Consider the following 18,070-nt stretch of genomic DNA (forward strand, 5'->3'; position numbering starts at 1 on the left):
AGCATATCCCAGGGTGCTGCAAAACCTGACAGGGCACACCTGTGAAGTGAAAACCATTTCCGGTGACTACCTCTTGAAGCTCATCAAGAGAATGCCAAGAGTGTGCAAATCAGTAATCAAAGCAAAATGTGGCTGCTTTGAAGAACCTAGAATAGAAGACATTTTTTCAGTTGTTTCACAATTTTTTGTTAAGTATTTCATTCCACATGTGTTAATTCATAGTTTTGCCTTCAATGTAAATCTACAATTTTCAGAGTCATGAAAATAAAGAAAACTCTTTGAATGAGAAGGTGAGTGTCTGTACTGTATATATTACTGTTTATTTACTTTATGTATCCTTGGTTTTTGTCACACTTCAAAGCACACTGATGAAGGTCTTTTGACTGAAACGTCTGTGCTTGTGCTGGTCCTACAAGTTCTTCACAATAAAAAATACTATTTACATTGATCTTGAGTGCAAAGTTTCTACCTCTGCTTAGTACCAAATACAGACTTTGCAAAAAATCAGTGCCTCAAGTTCAGAGTTGAGGTGTTGTTTGAATGCAAGCCTCTCGATTGCACATCAGGGTGCTCGTGTACGCTCGGTGTTTCGCCCAGTGGGAGCTGCTTACAGTCTCTGAATGGCTCTTACTAGGGGTAAAAACAATGCTTTCAAAAGTAATGTGTGAAAAAAAAAAAAATCCGCCCTTCCTCACGGAAGTGCTCTGTTTATGGCTGGCTCCAAGTAGGCCAAGAGCCAAACTGCCCAATTAGTAAGTTCAAATGGGGTTCTGGTCAAGTCCGGGTACCAAACTGAGCTTCATCTAAAGTCCAGCTCAACCTGAGCTTCAATGGGTCTTCTCATCTCTAAACGCAAGTAAACTAAAGGCCTTGTCACACACAGAGATAAATCTTTGGCAGATCTGTGGTTGCAGTGAAATTGTTGACAATCAGTGCCAGGTTTGTGGCTGTGTACAAATGGAACAATATGTCCATGATTTCACTGCAACCACAGATCTGCCAAAGATTTATCTCTGTGTGTGACGGGGCCTTTAGATGCAGAAATTCTGCAGTGTCAAAAACTCAACAAAATACTGATCGTGGGAAAGTTGCATTAAATTGTTTCTGCAAAAGATTCAAGAATCATGTGTGTCTTTATGAACAATTTTCTGCAAAAAACATTAACAAAAACCACAAGGCAAAAAAGGAAAAGTATTTTAAAAAATAATATGCCCCTAACTTTTTAGGGCTCTATATTTTGCAAATTCAAAAGTCATTTTTAAAACATGGACTTATGCCATATTTGACTATAATTTAACGTGATTTCTACTTTTATTGCTGTAGACAAGTGATATGAAAAAAGTTTTAAACAGTCAATATTTATTTTCCTAATTGTTTCAGAATGTATGAGCATCCATTTTTGGCTAATCTCTGTAGTAGTTCAATCCTTATATTGCAACATAAATGCAATTTTGCATATTTGATCATGAAGCTGTGTATACACTGCTTGGTTTTAATACATTTAGTTCTGTTATTACACTATTATTTTTTTAATTCCATAATATAGCATACCTTAGCCTTTATATTGACTACATTTGCTTGATTTTCAGTTAAACATTTCCAGGTGACTGAAGCAGGTAAGTCTCGGTCAGGTTCAGAAGCCTCCAACATAATTACGTTGCTGCTGGATGAAATCATCCCTGATTTCTTACCAACAGTCACAGCTGTCTGAAGGTTATCGCCTATAAAAAAAAAATAAGACTAGACAGTCCAAGGAAAATGACAATAATGTTCTAGTAGATACTGTATAGTTATAGGCTAAATGGATGGCACTGTGAAACTAGAAATAAGCAATGCAATTGAACTTTAGATGCAATTATATCCATTGGAGAGGACAAAAGAGAAAAGGGCCCTTGTGCAAGAACAATGTATTAGCCCTTTGCAGTCCTATAGCTCATCATAATGCACAATTGCACTTGCTTTGGAGGGTGAAATGGTGCCCCTTACGTTTTGGACCCCTGTGCAACGGCACAGGTTGCACCAATGATATGTTACATAGTTACATAGTTACTTAGGTTGAAAAAAGACCTAGGTCCATCTAGTTCAACCTTCTTCCACCAATGCTACATTTTGTCCCTAAGTCACGTATAACCAACAATGTTGTGTGCACTGGGGAAATCATCCAGCTCTTTTTTAAAAGCTGTTATAGTATCTGCCATTACTACCTCTTGTGGTAGGGCATTCCACAGTTTGACTGCTCTAACTGTAAAGAACCCTTTCCTATTTAGCTGTCGGAATCGCTTTTCTTCCACTCGCAATGAGTGCCCCCTGGTCCTTAGTATTGTCTTTGAAAGAAATAAGTCATATGGCAGTCCTTTATATTGACCACACATGTATTTATACATATAAATGAGATCTCCTCTGAGACGTGTTTTTTCTAAGCTAAAAATAGCTAACTTTTTCAACCTCTCATATGGGAGGCCTTCCATTCCTTGTAGTAGTCTAGTTAGCTGCGTTTGAACTGACTCTAACTTCTGAATGTCCTTTTTTAAATGTGGAGCCCAAAACTGGATCCCATATTCCAGATGTGGCCTTACAAGTGATTTATAGAGGAGTAACAATACGTTGGGATCACGGGATATAATCTCTCTTTTTTTTATACACCCTAAAATCTCGTTTGCTTTAGCAGCTGCTGCTTGACATTGAGTGCTGCTGTTCAGCTTATACCCAAGTCCTTCTCCTGTTCTGTAGTCCTGAGTTTACTTCCATTTAATGTATACGCAGTTATAGGATTACTCCGTCCTAAGTGCATTACTTTACATTTATCAACATTAAAAATCATTTGCCAAGTATCTGCCCATTCTGACATCTTATCCAGATCTTTTTGTAATATTGTACTATCAAGGTCAGTTTTTAATATCCTACATAGTTTGGTGTCATCAGCAAAGACTGACACTTTACTATCAATCCCATCGACAAGGTCATTAATAAAAAGATTAAAAAGAATCGGTCCTAGCACAGATCCCTGCGGCACCCCACTACTGACTATAGCCCATTTAGAGAATGTACCATTTATGACTACTCTTTGTTTCCTATCTTTTAGCCAATTCCTTACCCAGTTGCATAGAGTTTCCACTAGTCTTGCTTCTGGAGCTTTAGTATAAGGCTATTATGTGGTACAGTATCAAATGCCTTTGCAAAGTCCAAATAAATCACATCAGCTGCATTACCAATATCCAGGTTTGCACTTATCCCCTCATAGAACCCCAACAGGTTGGTTAGACCTGACTTATCTTTCATGAATCCATGCTGTTTGTCAGTTATTATATTATTTTCTGCAATATATTTTTGCATGTCCTCCTTTAAAATGCCCTCAAAAACTTTGCATACTACTGATGTCAGGCTTACTGGACGGTAGTTGCCTGGATCTACCCTCTTACCTTTCTTAAATATCGGTACCACATCAGCAAACCTCCAATCCTGAGGCACCAACCCTGTTACAAGCGAGTCTAAAAAGATGAGATACTGTGGTCTGTTGATTACGGAGCTCTATTCCCTCAATATTCGTGGATGAATACCATCTGGCCTGGTGGATTTGTCAATGTTTAATTTACTCAGACGCAGGCGTACTTCATCTTGCATTAAATTAATTATATCGGGTGGTGAACTTTGATTTTCCACTTGTTGAATTATTCCTGGAACAGTCTGTTCCTTGGTGAACACGGATGAGAAGTGCCTGTTTAATATCTCAGTCTTTTGTTTGTCCTCTATAACTAACTTGTTATTATATTTTAAGGGGCCGATACTATCCTTTATTTTCCTTTTGGCATTAATATATTTATAAAAGATTTTGGGATTTAATTTAATGTCATTGGCGATTTTTTGCTTCAGTAGCTAATTTTGCTTGCTTGATTTCTTTTTTGCATTTCATATTAATATCTTTATACTTCTGAAATGCTATTTCTGTATTCTTAGCCTTCAAGATTTTAAATGCCCTTTGTTTTTGTTTTATTATACTTTATACTGTCTTATTTATCCAAAGTGGTTATTTTTTTATTCCTGGACATTTTTTTACCAGAGGATATAAGTTTTTTACAGGACTCTAGCAGTATATCCTTAAATTTACCCCATTTATGTTCGGTATCACCAGTTACCATAACATTGTCCCAATCTACACATTTAAGCTCTTCCCTTAATTTGTTGAAATCAACTTTCCTAAAATTCCAGGTTTTAACATTTCCCCTTTGAAATGTTCTATTGAATATTATGTTGAAGCTTACCATATTATGATCGCTGGTGCCCAAGTGCTCACGGACTTGTAGATCTGAAATTGTATCCGGTCTATTTGACAGGACCAGATCTAGCAAATGATCTCACCTGGTAGGTTAATCTACTATCTGAGAGAGGAAATTGTTTTGAATTGTGGATAAGAACTTACAGCTTTTAGCACAACCAGAAGATTCTATGTCCCACTGAATGTCTGGATAGTTGAAATCCCTCATAATAAGAACCCGATTGTTATTATTATTAGCTGCCTTTTCAATTTGTTCCAGCATTTCACCCTCTACCTGTTCAGGTATGTTAGGAGGCTTATAGCAAACTCCATCTAGCATTTTTTCATTATTCCCCTCTCCATGTACATTTAGCCATATTGACTCTACGTTGTTGCAGTTCCCCCCAATGTCATCATTCAACACAGGTTTTAGGTTAGATTTGATAAATATACATACCCCACCAACTTTTTTGTCTTTCCTGTCCTTCCTGAATGTAGTATAACCCTGTATATCTGTCACCCAGTCATGGCTTTCATCCAGCCAGGTTTCCGTAATGCCCACCACATCATAATCCATGGTTGACAGAGTCTCCAATTCATTTTGTTTGCAAGACTTCTTCCATTTGCCAGTAGACATTTAATAATATTAACACATTTATTACTCCTAGCCTCCCTACGTTCCTTGCATGTCCCAGCCCACCCTAATCCTTCATTGACCCCTACCATCTCACTGTCTCTATCTGCACTATCTATCCCCTTATTTGCTCCACTACCCTTTCTCCTCCCAGATCCTAGTTTAAAATCTCCTCCATCTATCTGACCATTTTCTCCCCCAGCACAGCTGTACCCTCCCCATTGAGGTGTAGCCCGTCCCTACCGTAGAGCCTGTAGCAGACTGAGAAGTCGGCCCAGTTCTCCATGAACCTGAACCCTTCCTTTCTGCACCAATTTCTAAGCTACGTATTTATCTCTCTAAGCTCCCGCTGTCTTTCTAGTGATGCTCGTGGCATCGGTAGTAAAACATCACCTTGGAGGTTCTGGAATTCAGCTTCTCTCCTAGTTCCCCGTAATCATTTTTAAGGACCTTCCACCTGCCTCTAACTTTGTCATTAGTACCAATGTGCACCTTGACCGCTGGGTTTTCCCCAGTCCCACCCAGCAATCTGTCTATCCTATCCGCAATATGCCAAACCCGAGCACCCGGCAGACAACCCACTGTTCGGCATTCACAGTCTCGGCAACAGATGACCCTGTCTGTCCGCCTAATTATAGAGTCTGGCCTCGGTTATATCTAAGTAGTTTCTTATATGAGCATGCTAACCTGATCAAAAACACAATTTCCATTGCATTTTTGGATGACACCATTCATTTTATGCAAAACAAGAATGCCGCGGAGACATCATCACATGTTTCTCAACACTGGCAGGAAACTAGCCAGGTCTTTCACTGGGAAGAAACAACCACGGGAAGGGCAGTCTCCAGTCAAGGAAACCGCCTATACTGAAACATGGTATCCATCCACAGACAGCTGTTTTGAGGTATTTGCCCCTCATCAGTGTGGCGTAGGAAACTGGCTAGTGGGAGCGATGCCTAGTAGAAGACTACATAGGTAAGGATGGTTGACCTTGGGGAGATAAACATCCAACACCGCGAAGACACCATCACGTGTTTCTCAACGCAGTGACACTAGAACAAGGCCCCCTGGGAAAATATCCAAGGCCCCCTGGAGACTGCCCTTCCCGTAGTTGTTCCTTCCCGATGAAAGACCTGGCTAGTTTCCTGTCAGTGCTTAGAAACATGTGATGATGTCTCCGCGGCATTCTTGTTTTGCATATTTTCCCAGGGGGCCTTGTTCTAGTGTCACTGCATTGAGAAACACGTGTTGGTGTCTCCGCGGTGTTGGATGTTGATCTCCCCAAGGTCAACCATCCTTACCTATGTACCATTCATTTTATCACATAGTGTATTGGAAAACGTTTCAGAGTGCAGTGAAATCGTGAAAAAATTGAATTCTAATGTTGTTTTTTGGGAATTGATTTTATGCTTTACATTGTGTAGTAAAAATAATCTGGAAATATGATTCTCCTCATCATTACAGTTCCAGTGATACCAAACCTGGCGAGGTTTTTTTATTTTTGTGGTAAAAAAAACCCATATAAGTTTGAAATTTTTTTTTTAGTTGTTTCACCATTTTTAAGACTTGTAATATTTTTATTTTTAAAGCCATGTGAAAGGGGTTTTTTTTCGGATTTTTTTTTATACAATTTTGGAATAGATATAACATTTTGATCACTCATTCTTTCAAGACTCCAAGAAGGCTGGTCGCACTCGAAAGACAAATGCAAGAGAGGACAGGATAATGCGGAGAATCTCCATGTGTTATCGTTTTAACACTGGAATTGATCGCCATTTCAGCACTGAACAGGGCAAGGATCTGTCTTGTCCTACAGTGTCACGAGGTTTTAAGAGCTTTTGGACTCAATGCCCACTCTGCAGTGACCAAACCTCTCATTAGCAGAAAGAATCAAAAGGGTAGACTCACCTTTGGTGAGGAGTTTGTTGTGTTGACAGTGAAAAAGTGGTTTAATTTATTTGCGTCTGATGAGAAACATTATATTATGTTTTTTGACAGACTGGTTAAAAACTTAACCTAAAGTGTGTTAAGAAGTCAGTGAAAAGTGGTGGAAGAAGTGTCATGTTTGGGGAATGCTTTCTACAGCAGGAGTTGGACCTCTCATACAGCTACATGGCAGAGTGAATGCAAGTGTGTATCAGAACCTTCTTCAACAACATGTGGTTCCTTATTTGCGCTTATCACTCCACCAGCCAGCAATGTTCATGCAGGACAATGCCCCCTGTCCAAACGGGTAAACTAGTCCCTTGAAACCGGAAACAATGAAATGGCCAGCCCACAGTGCTGATCTAAACCCAGTAAAAACCTCTTGAAAATTCTTGGTGACAACATTATGACAAAGAAACCAACAACAGTCAAAGAACTGTGGAAGAGACCGGAAGAAGAGTGTGCCAAAATGACACCAGAGCAGTGTGAGAGACTAGTGATGTCCTCTGGTCGCAGATGTGCTGAAATCATTCAAAGCAAAGGCCTGTACACTACCTACTGATTTGTGACTGTGGTTACCTTCAGAAAATGTAGTTATAATCTTTCTCTGTGCTTCACACATTGTTGAGGGTGATTTTTAAAAAAAAAATAAAAAAAAAATTATATATATATATTTCTACTGGATTAGTAATGAGGGTGTTTGATAGATGACCACCCATTACTCATACTAAGACTTGATGCGCAGCTGGCAATTCACAGTTACCATCAACCCCATATATTACTCAGTTTGTCAACGTACCAGGGTAACCATAAGGGCCAAGAACAGCACCACATTTGGCGCATCTAATAGATGAACCATCTCTGGGGTGACTGCTGGTTGCTATTTTTAGGCTGTGAAGGGCTAAATAACAATGGCCCTCCCCCCCCAAAATATCAGCCCCCAGTTGTCTGCTGTCCCTTCCCTGGTTTTGAAAAATGGGGGAACCCTACACCATTTTTTTTAAATTGTGTTCAAATAATTTAAAAAAAAATCAGCATGGGATCCCCTTTTTTTCAAAACTAGCCAAGGTACAGCTCACATACGAGGCTTGCATCCTGCGGCTACTGCTGTACCTGTGCTGGTTATTAAAATTGGGTGGAACACCACATTTTTTTTGTTCTTAAATTATTTATTAACTCTGCTAAATAGCTGTATAAACTATCTAGTTAGCTATCTATTATCTATCTACTGTATCTATCATCTATCTACTGTATCTATTTTCTTTTTTTCCTTACATTATCTATAATTTTTGTGGCTATGCATATCTTTTACAGATAAAAAACATTCATTCCAGTATCATGCGTTTTTTCCGATACTGGTCATATGGATGTCACATGTATGTCACACAGACATACAGACAGCACACAGATGTCTCACGGATGAGACATGTAGGACACACACAAACTCACAGACAGCCATACAGATGGCCAAAAGAAATGTGCAACATGGGATTTTTTTACATGGATATGTGAAGGGGGCCAAGGTAACAGTGATTAAATGAAAGAAAAACAATGAAATATACCTGTGACCATCACAGTCCTGATATTGGCTTCACTGAGTTCCTGTAGTACTGAACTGGTTTCTGGTTTAAGTCGATTTTCAAGGATCAATAGGCCAAGAAATACAAGGTCACGCTCCACTTCTTCCCTTTTAAGATAAAATATTTTCATTAAAGCAACATTAAAATTGTGGCCTTTATCGATAAGTTGTATTCTTTGTGTAGCACTTGTCCTAGCTTCTTTTGTGACTCCTTCTGAACTTCTTGGGTAGTACTTGTCTGGTACTTACCTTCTTGCAGTTGAAGGGAAACTGACAGCTGATACATGCAGCTGATCCAAGGGAAGCATGTATGAGACACTGGCTATATGATCTTAGCCAGGTGTGTTTGACTCTGAAACACTAAAGCATTTGGGAGACATAGTTTAAAAGCCACCGCAAACCAAGCCACACAGGAGACTAGTTAGACAAGAGAACCCTCAGCTATCCTGGAGTGACAGGTCTCACAACATACAGGCAGAGATCTGTCACTCTGTCTAGGTCTTGCCCCTAGCGGCTTTTAAAGCACGGTTTTATCTGATACACTACAGTGTTCCAGAGTCAGCATTGTGACGAGGTGTACAGCAGAGCAAGGAGGGACGCCAGGCCAAGGAACAATCCAAAGGGCTTTATTGGAACCACAAAGATAAAGCACCAAACATAAATATAGATCCTTAAAGTCTGCAAGGAGTCCACAACAAAACAAAAGATCCAGGGGCACCGCCTGGTATTCCGATGCCAGGGAAAATAGGGCAATGGTCCTTATTAGAGTTGAGCGCGGTTCGTGGTTCGAGGTTCTTCAGTTCGCGGCTCGAGTGATTTTGGGGGCTGTTCTAGATAGAACTAGAACTCGAGCTTTTTTGCTAAAGCTCGATAGTTCTAGATACGTTCGAGAACGGTTCTAGCAGCAAAAAAAAACAGCTAATTCCTAGCTGGCTTTCCGCTGTAATAGTGTAAGTCACTCTGTGACTCACACTATTATGACATTTCAGTGTATAGTGTGCGGGAACAGCGCATTCAGATCACTGCTGTATGTATAATGGCGATCGCTTTTTTTTTTTTTTTCTTTTCCTTGTCTTCCTTCCCTAAGCGCGCACGTGTAGTGGGGCGGGCCAGCATGTCAGCCAATCCCAGACACACACACAGCTAAGTGGACTTTTAGCCAGAGAAGCAACGACATGTGTGATAGGATGTCCATGTCACATGTCCCTGCATTATAAAACCGGACATTTTCCTCCAGCACGCCATTATCTGCCTTCTGCGTCCTTGGTGTCAGACATCACTGGCGCAGCTCCTATTGCCGATACTGCTGTATACGCTCCATACACAGTGCTGGACAGCTTAGGGATAGCACTTTCTATCAGTCCTTTTAAGGGCTCATACCGGCAGGGTCAGAGCCATAGGTGACAGGTCCGTGAAAACAGAGTTTAACAGCTACACAAGATGACAGCGTCTGTGTAGAAAAGGTCAGGGATTTCCTCGCTGCATTTCCCCATTAGGAGGGATAGAAAGGCAGGCTTCCTTTCCTCTACCCAGAGACCCACAACCCTGCCACTGTACCCTCCTGCCCTTTGCACACTCCAACTCATTGTTACTAAGCCATTTAGCAAACACTGAGTGAACTTAGTGGCATCCTAAACGTGGCTGTTGGACTGCTGTATTGCCCCAGAAGTGCAAAGATATTTGCAGCACGTCTGCCTGCATTGCACACTAAAACTCATTGTTACTAAGTCATTATACTAGCAAACACTGAGTGAACTTAGTGGCATCCTAAACGTGGCTATTGGACTTCTGTATCGTCCCACTAGTGCAAAGATATTTGCAGCACGTCTGCCTGCATTGCACACTCCAACTCATTGTTACTAAGCCATTATACTAGCAAACACTGAGTGAACTTAGTGGCATCCTAAACGTGGCTGTTGGACTTCTGTATCGTCCCACAAGTGCAAAGATATTTGCAGCACGTCTGCCTGCATTGCACACTCAAACTCATTATAACTAAGCCATTATACTAGCAAACACTGAGTGAACTTAGTGGCATCCTAAACGTGGCTATTGGACTTCTGTATCGTCCCACTAGTGCAAAGATATTTGCAGCACCTCTGCCTGCATTGCACACTCAAACTCATTGTTACTAAGCCATTATACTAGCAAACACTGAGTGTACTTAGTGGCATCCTAAACGTGGCTGTTGGACTTCTGTATCGTCCCACAAGTGCAAAGATATTTGCAGCACGTCTGCCTGCATTGCACACTCCAACTCATTGTTACTAAGCCATTATATTAGCAAACACTGAGTGTACTTAGTGGCATCCTAAACGTGGCTGTTGGACTTCTGTATCGTCCCACAAGTGCAAAGATATTTGCAGCACGTCTGCCTGCATTGCACACTCAAACTCATTGTTACTAAGCCATTATACTAGCAAACACTGAGTGAACTTAGTGGCATCCTAAACGTGGCTGTTGGATTTGTGTATCGTCCCACAAGTGCAAAGATATTTGCAGCACGTCTGCCTGCATTGCACACTCCAACTCATTGTTACTAAGCCATTATACTAGCAATTTATGCTGCCAGTTTAAGGGCCGTAGTTGCATTGTCAGGGATAATTATTCTTTATTATTCTGCTGTTAATAAAGCTAGACCACCGCTGCAATCTACACCACCTCTCAATTTTTACTACCACATTTTAAGTGCACAATCTTGTCGCAATCAACATGAGTGGCAAAATGACAGATGCTGGTGGAAAGGGGAAGAGGCGTGTTGGAAAAGGAAAAAAAGGGTTTGTCCGTGGGAAGGTGGCAAAGCTCCATTAACATCTGCTGAAGATAGACCATCTACCAGCAAAAGTAAGATGTCTACTACTTACCGTGGACAATCCGATGTGCTCCCTTTTTTACGGACACGAACAACAGGAACAAAGGTAGATGATGGCCAAAAAATGAAAATGCTTGAATGGATCTCAAGTTCCCTCTCAGCCACCTCAACTACCGCATCCAAAAAACACCAGTCCTCTGAGTTGTCATCCCAATCAAACTTGCTTTCTCCCAGCTCTGAAGTCTCCATCAGCCCTGCACAGTATGGTGGAAGTGAGATGGCTGAGTCTGCAGAGCTGTTCAGTCACACTATAGCCTGGGAATCAGAGGTCTGCTCCCAAGCTACAGTGAGTACAGACCAGGAAATGGTCTGCAGTGATGCTCAGAACCTTTGTGACTCTGATTCAGGCCGTGAGGACCAAGTTTCTGAGCATAATGTTGACCCTTTGTACCAAACTGTAACACCTGTGGTTATAGACAATGAGGAACATACTGATGACGATGAGACGCAGATACCAGATTGGGATGACAACTTAAATATTCGGTCAGGGCAAGAAGAGGCTCGGTCTGAGGGTGAGGGGAGTGCAAACACAACAATTGATGAGGAAGTTCTAGATCCCACCTACTGTCAACCCACAGTCAGGCACTCGAGGAGGTCAACAGAGGCGGTGGAGGAGGATGCAACTGACGACGAAGTTACCTTACGCCTTCCTGGACAGAGTCGGAGCACTGGTAGCACGTCTACAACTGCATCATCAGCCACCACTCTGCCTCTGAGCACTAGTCGGGGGGGCTCAGCAGGTCGCATGCCCTCTAAGCCTTGCCTAGCCTGGTCCTTTTTTGACATAGAAAAAGATCGCCCAAATTATGTGATCTGTAAAATTTGTCGTTATTCTGTTAGTAGAGGTCAAAACCTCAGCAGTTTGACAACTTCTTCCATGAATCGTCACATGAATAAATATCATATGTCCCAGTGGGAAGCTCACCGTGCTGCAATGCGGCCTAGCGGAGTGAACCATCCACGGCCTGCCCCTTCCAGTGCATCCGTGCGCTCTTCATCTTCTAGGACTGTGGGGACAGCTGTCACACTTGGTTTTCCACACACAACTTCCACCACTGTAACCGCAACAGGCAGTTTGCTTGGTAGGTCATCAGTTGGTTTGGAAGGGGAAACAAGTGCGTGTGTACAGCTCTCTCAGACATCGATAGCACCAACGTTGGATGAAGGCAACATCATGTCTCCGACTGAACTTTCCTCACAAACCTGCATTTTTCCAGGGACACCCTACTCAACACCGTCTACACACAGCAGCCAGATCTCTGTCCCTCAGATGTGGACAAATATAAGGCCATTTCCTGCGACCCATGACAAAGCTAAGAGGTTGACTTTATCCCTCTGTAAGCTCTTGGCTACTGAAATGCTGCCTTTCCGCCTGGTGGATACACAGGATTTTAGAGACCTTTTGTCTGTCGCTGTGCCCCAGTACCAGATGCCCAGTCGCCACTACTTCTCTAAGAAAGGTGTGCCCGCGCTACACCAGCATGTCGCACACAACATCACCGCTTCCTTGAGAAACTCTGTGTGTGAACGGGTGCATTTTACCACCGATACTTGGACCAGTAAGCATGGACAGGAACGTTACATGTCGCTGACTGGGCACTGGGTAACTATGGTGATAGATGGTGAAGGGTCTGCTACACAAGTCTTGCCGTCTCCACGACTTGTGTGTCAATCCTCTGTCTGTCTGTCCAAGTTCCGCCACTGCTTCTGCCTCCTCCACCTCATCTGTGTCCTCCACCTCCGCCCCAAGCCTGCCTGGTCAGGCCACCAGCGTTCTCACTGCGCAGAAGGAATCACGCACCCCTCATTACTATGCTGGCAGCAGAGCGCAATGTCATCAGGCGGTCTTTAGCTTGACTTGTCTTGGGAATAAGAGTCACACAGCTGAGGAGTTGTGGTCAGCTCTGCGGTCCGAGTTTAATAAATGGTTGTCCCACTCAACCTGCAGCCTGGTAAGGCCGTGTACGACAATGCTGCAAACCTGGGTGCGGCCCTTCGCCTGGGCAAGGTGACACACGTACCTTGTATGGCTCACGTGTTGAACCTTGTTGTCCAGTAATTTTTAACACACTATCCCGGCCTAGATGGCCTTCTAACCAGGGCACGAAAACTGTCTGCTCACTTCCGCTGTTCAAGCGCCGCAGCTGAGCGACTTGCATCACTCCAGAAGTCTTTCGGCCTGCCGGTTCATCACCTGAAATGCGTTGTGCCGACACGCTGGAATTCGACTCTCCACATGTTACAGCGACTGTGGCAGCACCGCCGAGCCCTGGTGCAATACGTCATGACATATAGCCTGGGCCAACGAGATGCAGAGGTGGGGCAGATCACCCTGATGGAGTGGTCTCAGATCAAGGACCTATGCACCCTTCTGCACAGTTTCGACATGGCGACGAATATGTTTAGCGCTGACAATGCCATTATCAGCATGACAATTCCAGTCATTTACATGCTGGAGCACACGCTAAACACTATTCGGAGTCAGGGGGTGGGACAACAGGAAGGGGAGGAACTACAGGAGGATTCATATGCGCAAGACATAACAACATCTCCAAGGTCCAGACGTTCATCATCACCAACGCGGCAGGCATGGGACCATGTGGGACCGGGATCAACAAGGGCGCATGGTAGCAGGCGAAATGTTGAGGAAGGTGCAGGAGAACATGAAGAAATGGAGGACGAACTGTCCATCGACATGGAAGACTCAGCGGATGAGGGAGACCTTGGTCAAATTTCAGTTGAAAGAGGTTGGGGGGAGATGTCAGAGGAAGAAAGAACGGTTAGCACCTCTATGCCACAAACACAGCATGGACTTTTTCCGCATGGCGGCACAAGACACATGAGTGCTTTCTTGCTGCACTACCTCCAACATGACCCTCGTATTGTCAAAATTAGAAGTGATGATGACTACTGGCTTGCCACACTATTAGATCCCCGGTACAAGTCCAAATTTTGTGACATAATTCCAGCCATAGAAAGGGACGCACGTATGCAGGAGTATCAGCAGAAGCTGTTACTCGATCTTAGCTCGGCTTTTCCACCAAACAACCGTGCAGGTGCAGGGAGTGAATCTCCCAGTTGTAACTTGACAAACATGGGACGGTCTCGTCATCTTCAACAGTCTACCCGTACCAGTAGGACGAAATATGGTGCTGGTAACAGCAATTTTATGGAATCTTTTCATAATTTTTTTAGACCCTCCTTTGCAAGGCCAACAGAGACAACAAGTCTAACACATAGTCAACGGCAGGAGAGGATGATACAGGAGTATCACCAAATGAACATCGATGCCATGACTTTGCAACTGGATCCTTGCTCATTTTGGGCTTCAAATCTTGAAAAATGGCCAGAGCTCTCCACTTACGCCTTGGAGATTTTGTCGTGTCCAGCTGCCAGCATTGTCTCTGAATGTGTCTTCAGTGCTGCTGGGTGTGTGCTGACAGATAAGCGCACGCGTCTGTCCAGTGACAATGTGGACAGACTAACGTTCATCAAAATGAACAAGTCATGGATCCACAAGGAATTTACTACCCCTGTGTCATCCTGGGGAGAGTAAATGCTTGTGGATTTGGAATGTGCTTGATGCAAATCAAAACATCCTGTTTGCAACTAGGGCACAAGTGCCGCCACTGATGGGGTGTCTGTGTGGCCCAATTTTTTGAAAAAAGGGAGACTCCGCTTGGAGTAACCCTTGCTTACATTGTTTTTAAAAGGAGCCAAGATGAACAAGTCATGGTTCAGCAAAGGCTTTGCTACCTACCCCGGTGTCATCCTGGGGACGGTTAAGAATGGCGTATTTTTGAATGTGCTTGATGCCAATCTAGCTGTAAAGTGTACAACTAGGGCACAAGTGCTGCCACTGAATGGGTGGGTGTGTGTGGGGCACAATTTTTGGAAAAAAAGGGAGACTCCGCTTGGAGTAACCCTTGCTTGCTGTGTTTTTTAAAAATGATCCAAGATGAACAGAGCTGGGATCAGGAAAGACTTTGCTACCTACCCCGGTGTCATCCTGGGGACAGTTAATTATGGCTAGAGTTGAGCGCGGTTCGCGGTTCGAGGTTCTCCAGTTCTAGGCTCGAGTGATTTTGGGGGCTGTTCGAGATCGAACTAGAACTCGAGCTTTTTGCAAAAGCTCGATAGTTCTAGATACGTTCGAGAACGGTTCTAGCAGCAAAAAGCAGGGCTTTTTACAGCTACAGTGTGCAGGAGCCATCGCTGGCAGCCTGCCACAAGCTGGTAACCAAGATAAACATCGGGTATTTAAGCAAAGCGCTTTGGTTAGTAACCCGATGTTTATCTTAGTTACGTGCAGGAAGCCCACACTTCCCCGCTCAGCTCGCTCCGCCCCCTCCTGCCCGCGGCATGTACACATACATACACACACACACACACACACACACACACACACACACCCACACCCCCCCCCCCCTGCTCGGCTTACCTGCGGTGATGAAGTCCCGCCATCTCGACCTCAGCGCTGTCACTGTCCTCCATGGCCGCCGCTTGTCACATCACCTCTCGCTTCCGACCCGAGACTGACTAGCGGTGACGTCACGGACCTCTCGCGATACTTGGTGTGAAGGCGCCGGTCATTGAACTCAGTGACAGGGGCTGTCAGTGTGCTGGAGATCAGCGCAGGTAATGTACCTCGCTGACAGCAGCACTTGTCATCCCCTGCAGTGACCTGGGCTGACCCATTGATGTTAGCTCAGGTCACTGCACTGCTCTCCCAGCCAATGGGGAACATTCTGCTCTTCATTGACTGGGACAGTGTGGATCATCATGGCAACCCCTTGGATTACACCAGACCTGGATTTGTTTTTCATTCTAATAAATTGTAAAAAAGAGGGAATGTTTTGGGGAGTGTTTTTTCAAATAAAAATGTGGTTGTCGTCTATTTTTTTTTATTACTGACTGGGTTGGTGATGTCGGGTATCTGATAGACACCTGACCTCACCAACCCCAGGGCTTGATGCCAGGTGACATTACACATCTGGTATTAACCCCATATATTACCCCGTTTGCCACCGCACCAGGGCGCGGGATGAGCTGGGGCGAAGCACCAGGATTGGCGCATCTAATGGATGCGCCACTTCTGGGGCGGCTGCGGCCTGCTATTTTTAGGCTGGGGAGAGTCCAATAACCATGGACCTCCCTAGTCTGAGAATATCAGGCCCCAGCTGTCTGCTTTACCTTGGCTGGTGGTCCAATTTTGGGGGACCCCTACGTGTTTTTTTTTTAAATTATTTATTTAATTTAAAATAACAGCGTGGGGTGCCCTCAGTTTTGGATTACCAGCCAAGGTGAGGTTGCCAGCTGTGGTCTGCAGGCTGCAGCCGTCTGCTTTACCCTAGCTGGCTACAAAACTAGAGGGAACCCTACGTCATTTTTTTTTTCATTTTTTTGGCTAAATACAAAGCTAATCACCCCTTAGTGCCACATGAAAGGCACCAAAGGGTGCTCCACTTTTTCTCCATTTTTTCTCCACTTTTTCTACATTTTTTCTCCACTTTTTCTACATTTTTTTCTCCACTTTTTCTACATTTTTTCTCCGCTTTTTCTACATTTTTTCTCCACTTTTTCTACATTTTTTTCTCCACTTTTTCTACATTTTTTCTCCGCTTTTTCTACATTTTTTCTCCACTTTTTCTACATTTTTTTCTCCACTTTTTCTCCACTTATTCTCCACTTTTTTCTCCACTTTTTTCTCCACTTTTTCTCCACTTTTTCTCCACTTTTTCTCCACTTTTTCTCCACTTTTTCTCCACTTTTTCTTCACTTTTTCTCCACTTTTTCTCCACTTTTTCTCCATTTTTTCCTCCACTTTTTCTCCACTTTTTCTCCATTTTTTTCTCCACTTTTTCTCCACTTTTTCTCCACTTTTTCTCCACTTTTTCTCCACTTTTTCTCCATTTTTTTCTCCATTTTTTCTCCACTTTTTCTCCATTCTTTTTCTATGGTCGGTCTACCCATTAGCTCTGCCATGCACACTGTAGCTCTCCACCTACTGCACATGTTACTTTATGATTGACATCTCTTTCGTACCAGAGCTGTCTAAGTCTACTCTGACCCCATATTTGTCATTACTATATTGTCCTTGTACTGTATTATGACATTTGTATCATGTGTTTCATTTCTTGCTGTGTTGCAATTTTTTTGCTGCATCCCAATTGTATCTCTACATTGTTCGAGTTTATGTTATTGTTCTCTCACTCTTATGTGATACTGATTATTGTCATTTTTCATAATTACATGCAGATAAGTCCAATCTGACGAAGGCTCAGGCCGAAACGTCATTTGTAACTTGTTTTGGACAAAAACATATATGCTTATGAAAAAAAAAATTTCTTAATACGGACCAATAAAGAGTGATTTTGCATTACTATCCGTTGTGACTTACTGACTTAGTCTGGGAGATTTAGAGTGCCGAGGTTACTCACTAATTTTATCTATTATTACGTCTGAGCACCTATATACCAGTGAGCAGAGCTTCCTCTACAGTAGTTCTCCTGATTAGGCATGCCCTTACCTCATGAGCAGGGCATTGCAGCTTTGGTAGCAACCATTACGACATGGACTCTGCTGCTGTGGACCCGAGAAGAGTGAGTGCAGATTCATTGCACCCACACTCCTCACATGAAGGGTCCGCACTCCTAGAAAATGGGGGATACGTTCCCTGAGTGTCTCCCCCCCATATTCTAGACGGTCCAGAGTCGTCGTGGGACCCCTTTATTTTTTTTCTTACAATAAATTGGTGAAAGAAGAAATGTTTGGGGACTGTTTTTTCAAATAAATTTCTTTTGTCAA

The 18,070-nt window shown here is 43.2% G+C and overlaps 1 protein-coding gene across 1 annotated transcript in view; it reads right to left on the reverse strand.

The window, feature by feature from the left end:
• LOC142296638 (putative cation-transporting ATPase 13A4) overlaps positions 1-18,070 on the reverse strand; it is a 523,287-nt gene that overhangs the window by 160,393 nt on the left and 344,824 nt on the right. The window contains exons 18-19 of the mRNA XM_075340491.1: positions 8,375-8,499; positions 1,552-1,721 (exon numbers count right to left, since the gene is read on the reverse strand). Coding sequence (XP_075196606.1) covers positions 1,552-1,721; positions 8,375-8,499 — 295 coding nt within the window. The remainder of the gene's footprint in view (positions 1-1,551; positions 1,722-8,374; positions 8,500-18,070) is intronic.

This window comes from Anomaloglossus baeobatrachus, chromosome 3, assembly GCF_048569485.1.
Source record: "Anomaloglossus baeobatrachus isolate aAnoBae1 chromosome 3, aAnoBae1.hap1, whole genome shotgun sequence".
NCBI lineage: Eukaryota > Metazoa > Chordata > Amphibia > Anura > Aromobatidae > Anomaloglossus > Anomaloglossus baeobatrachus.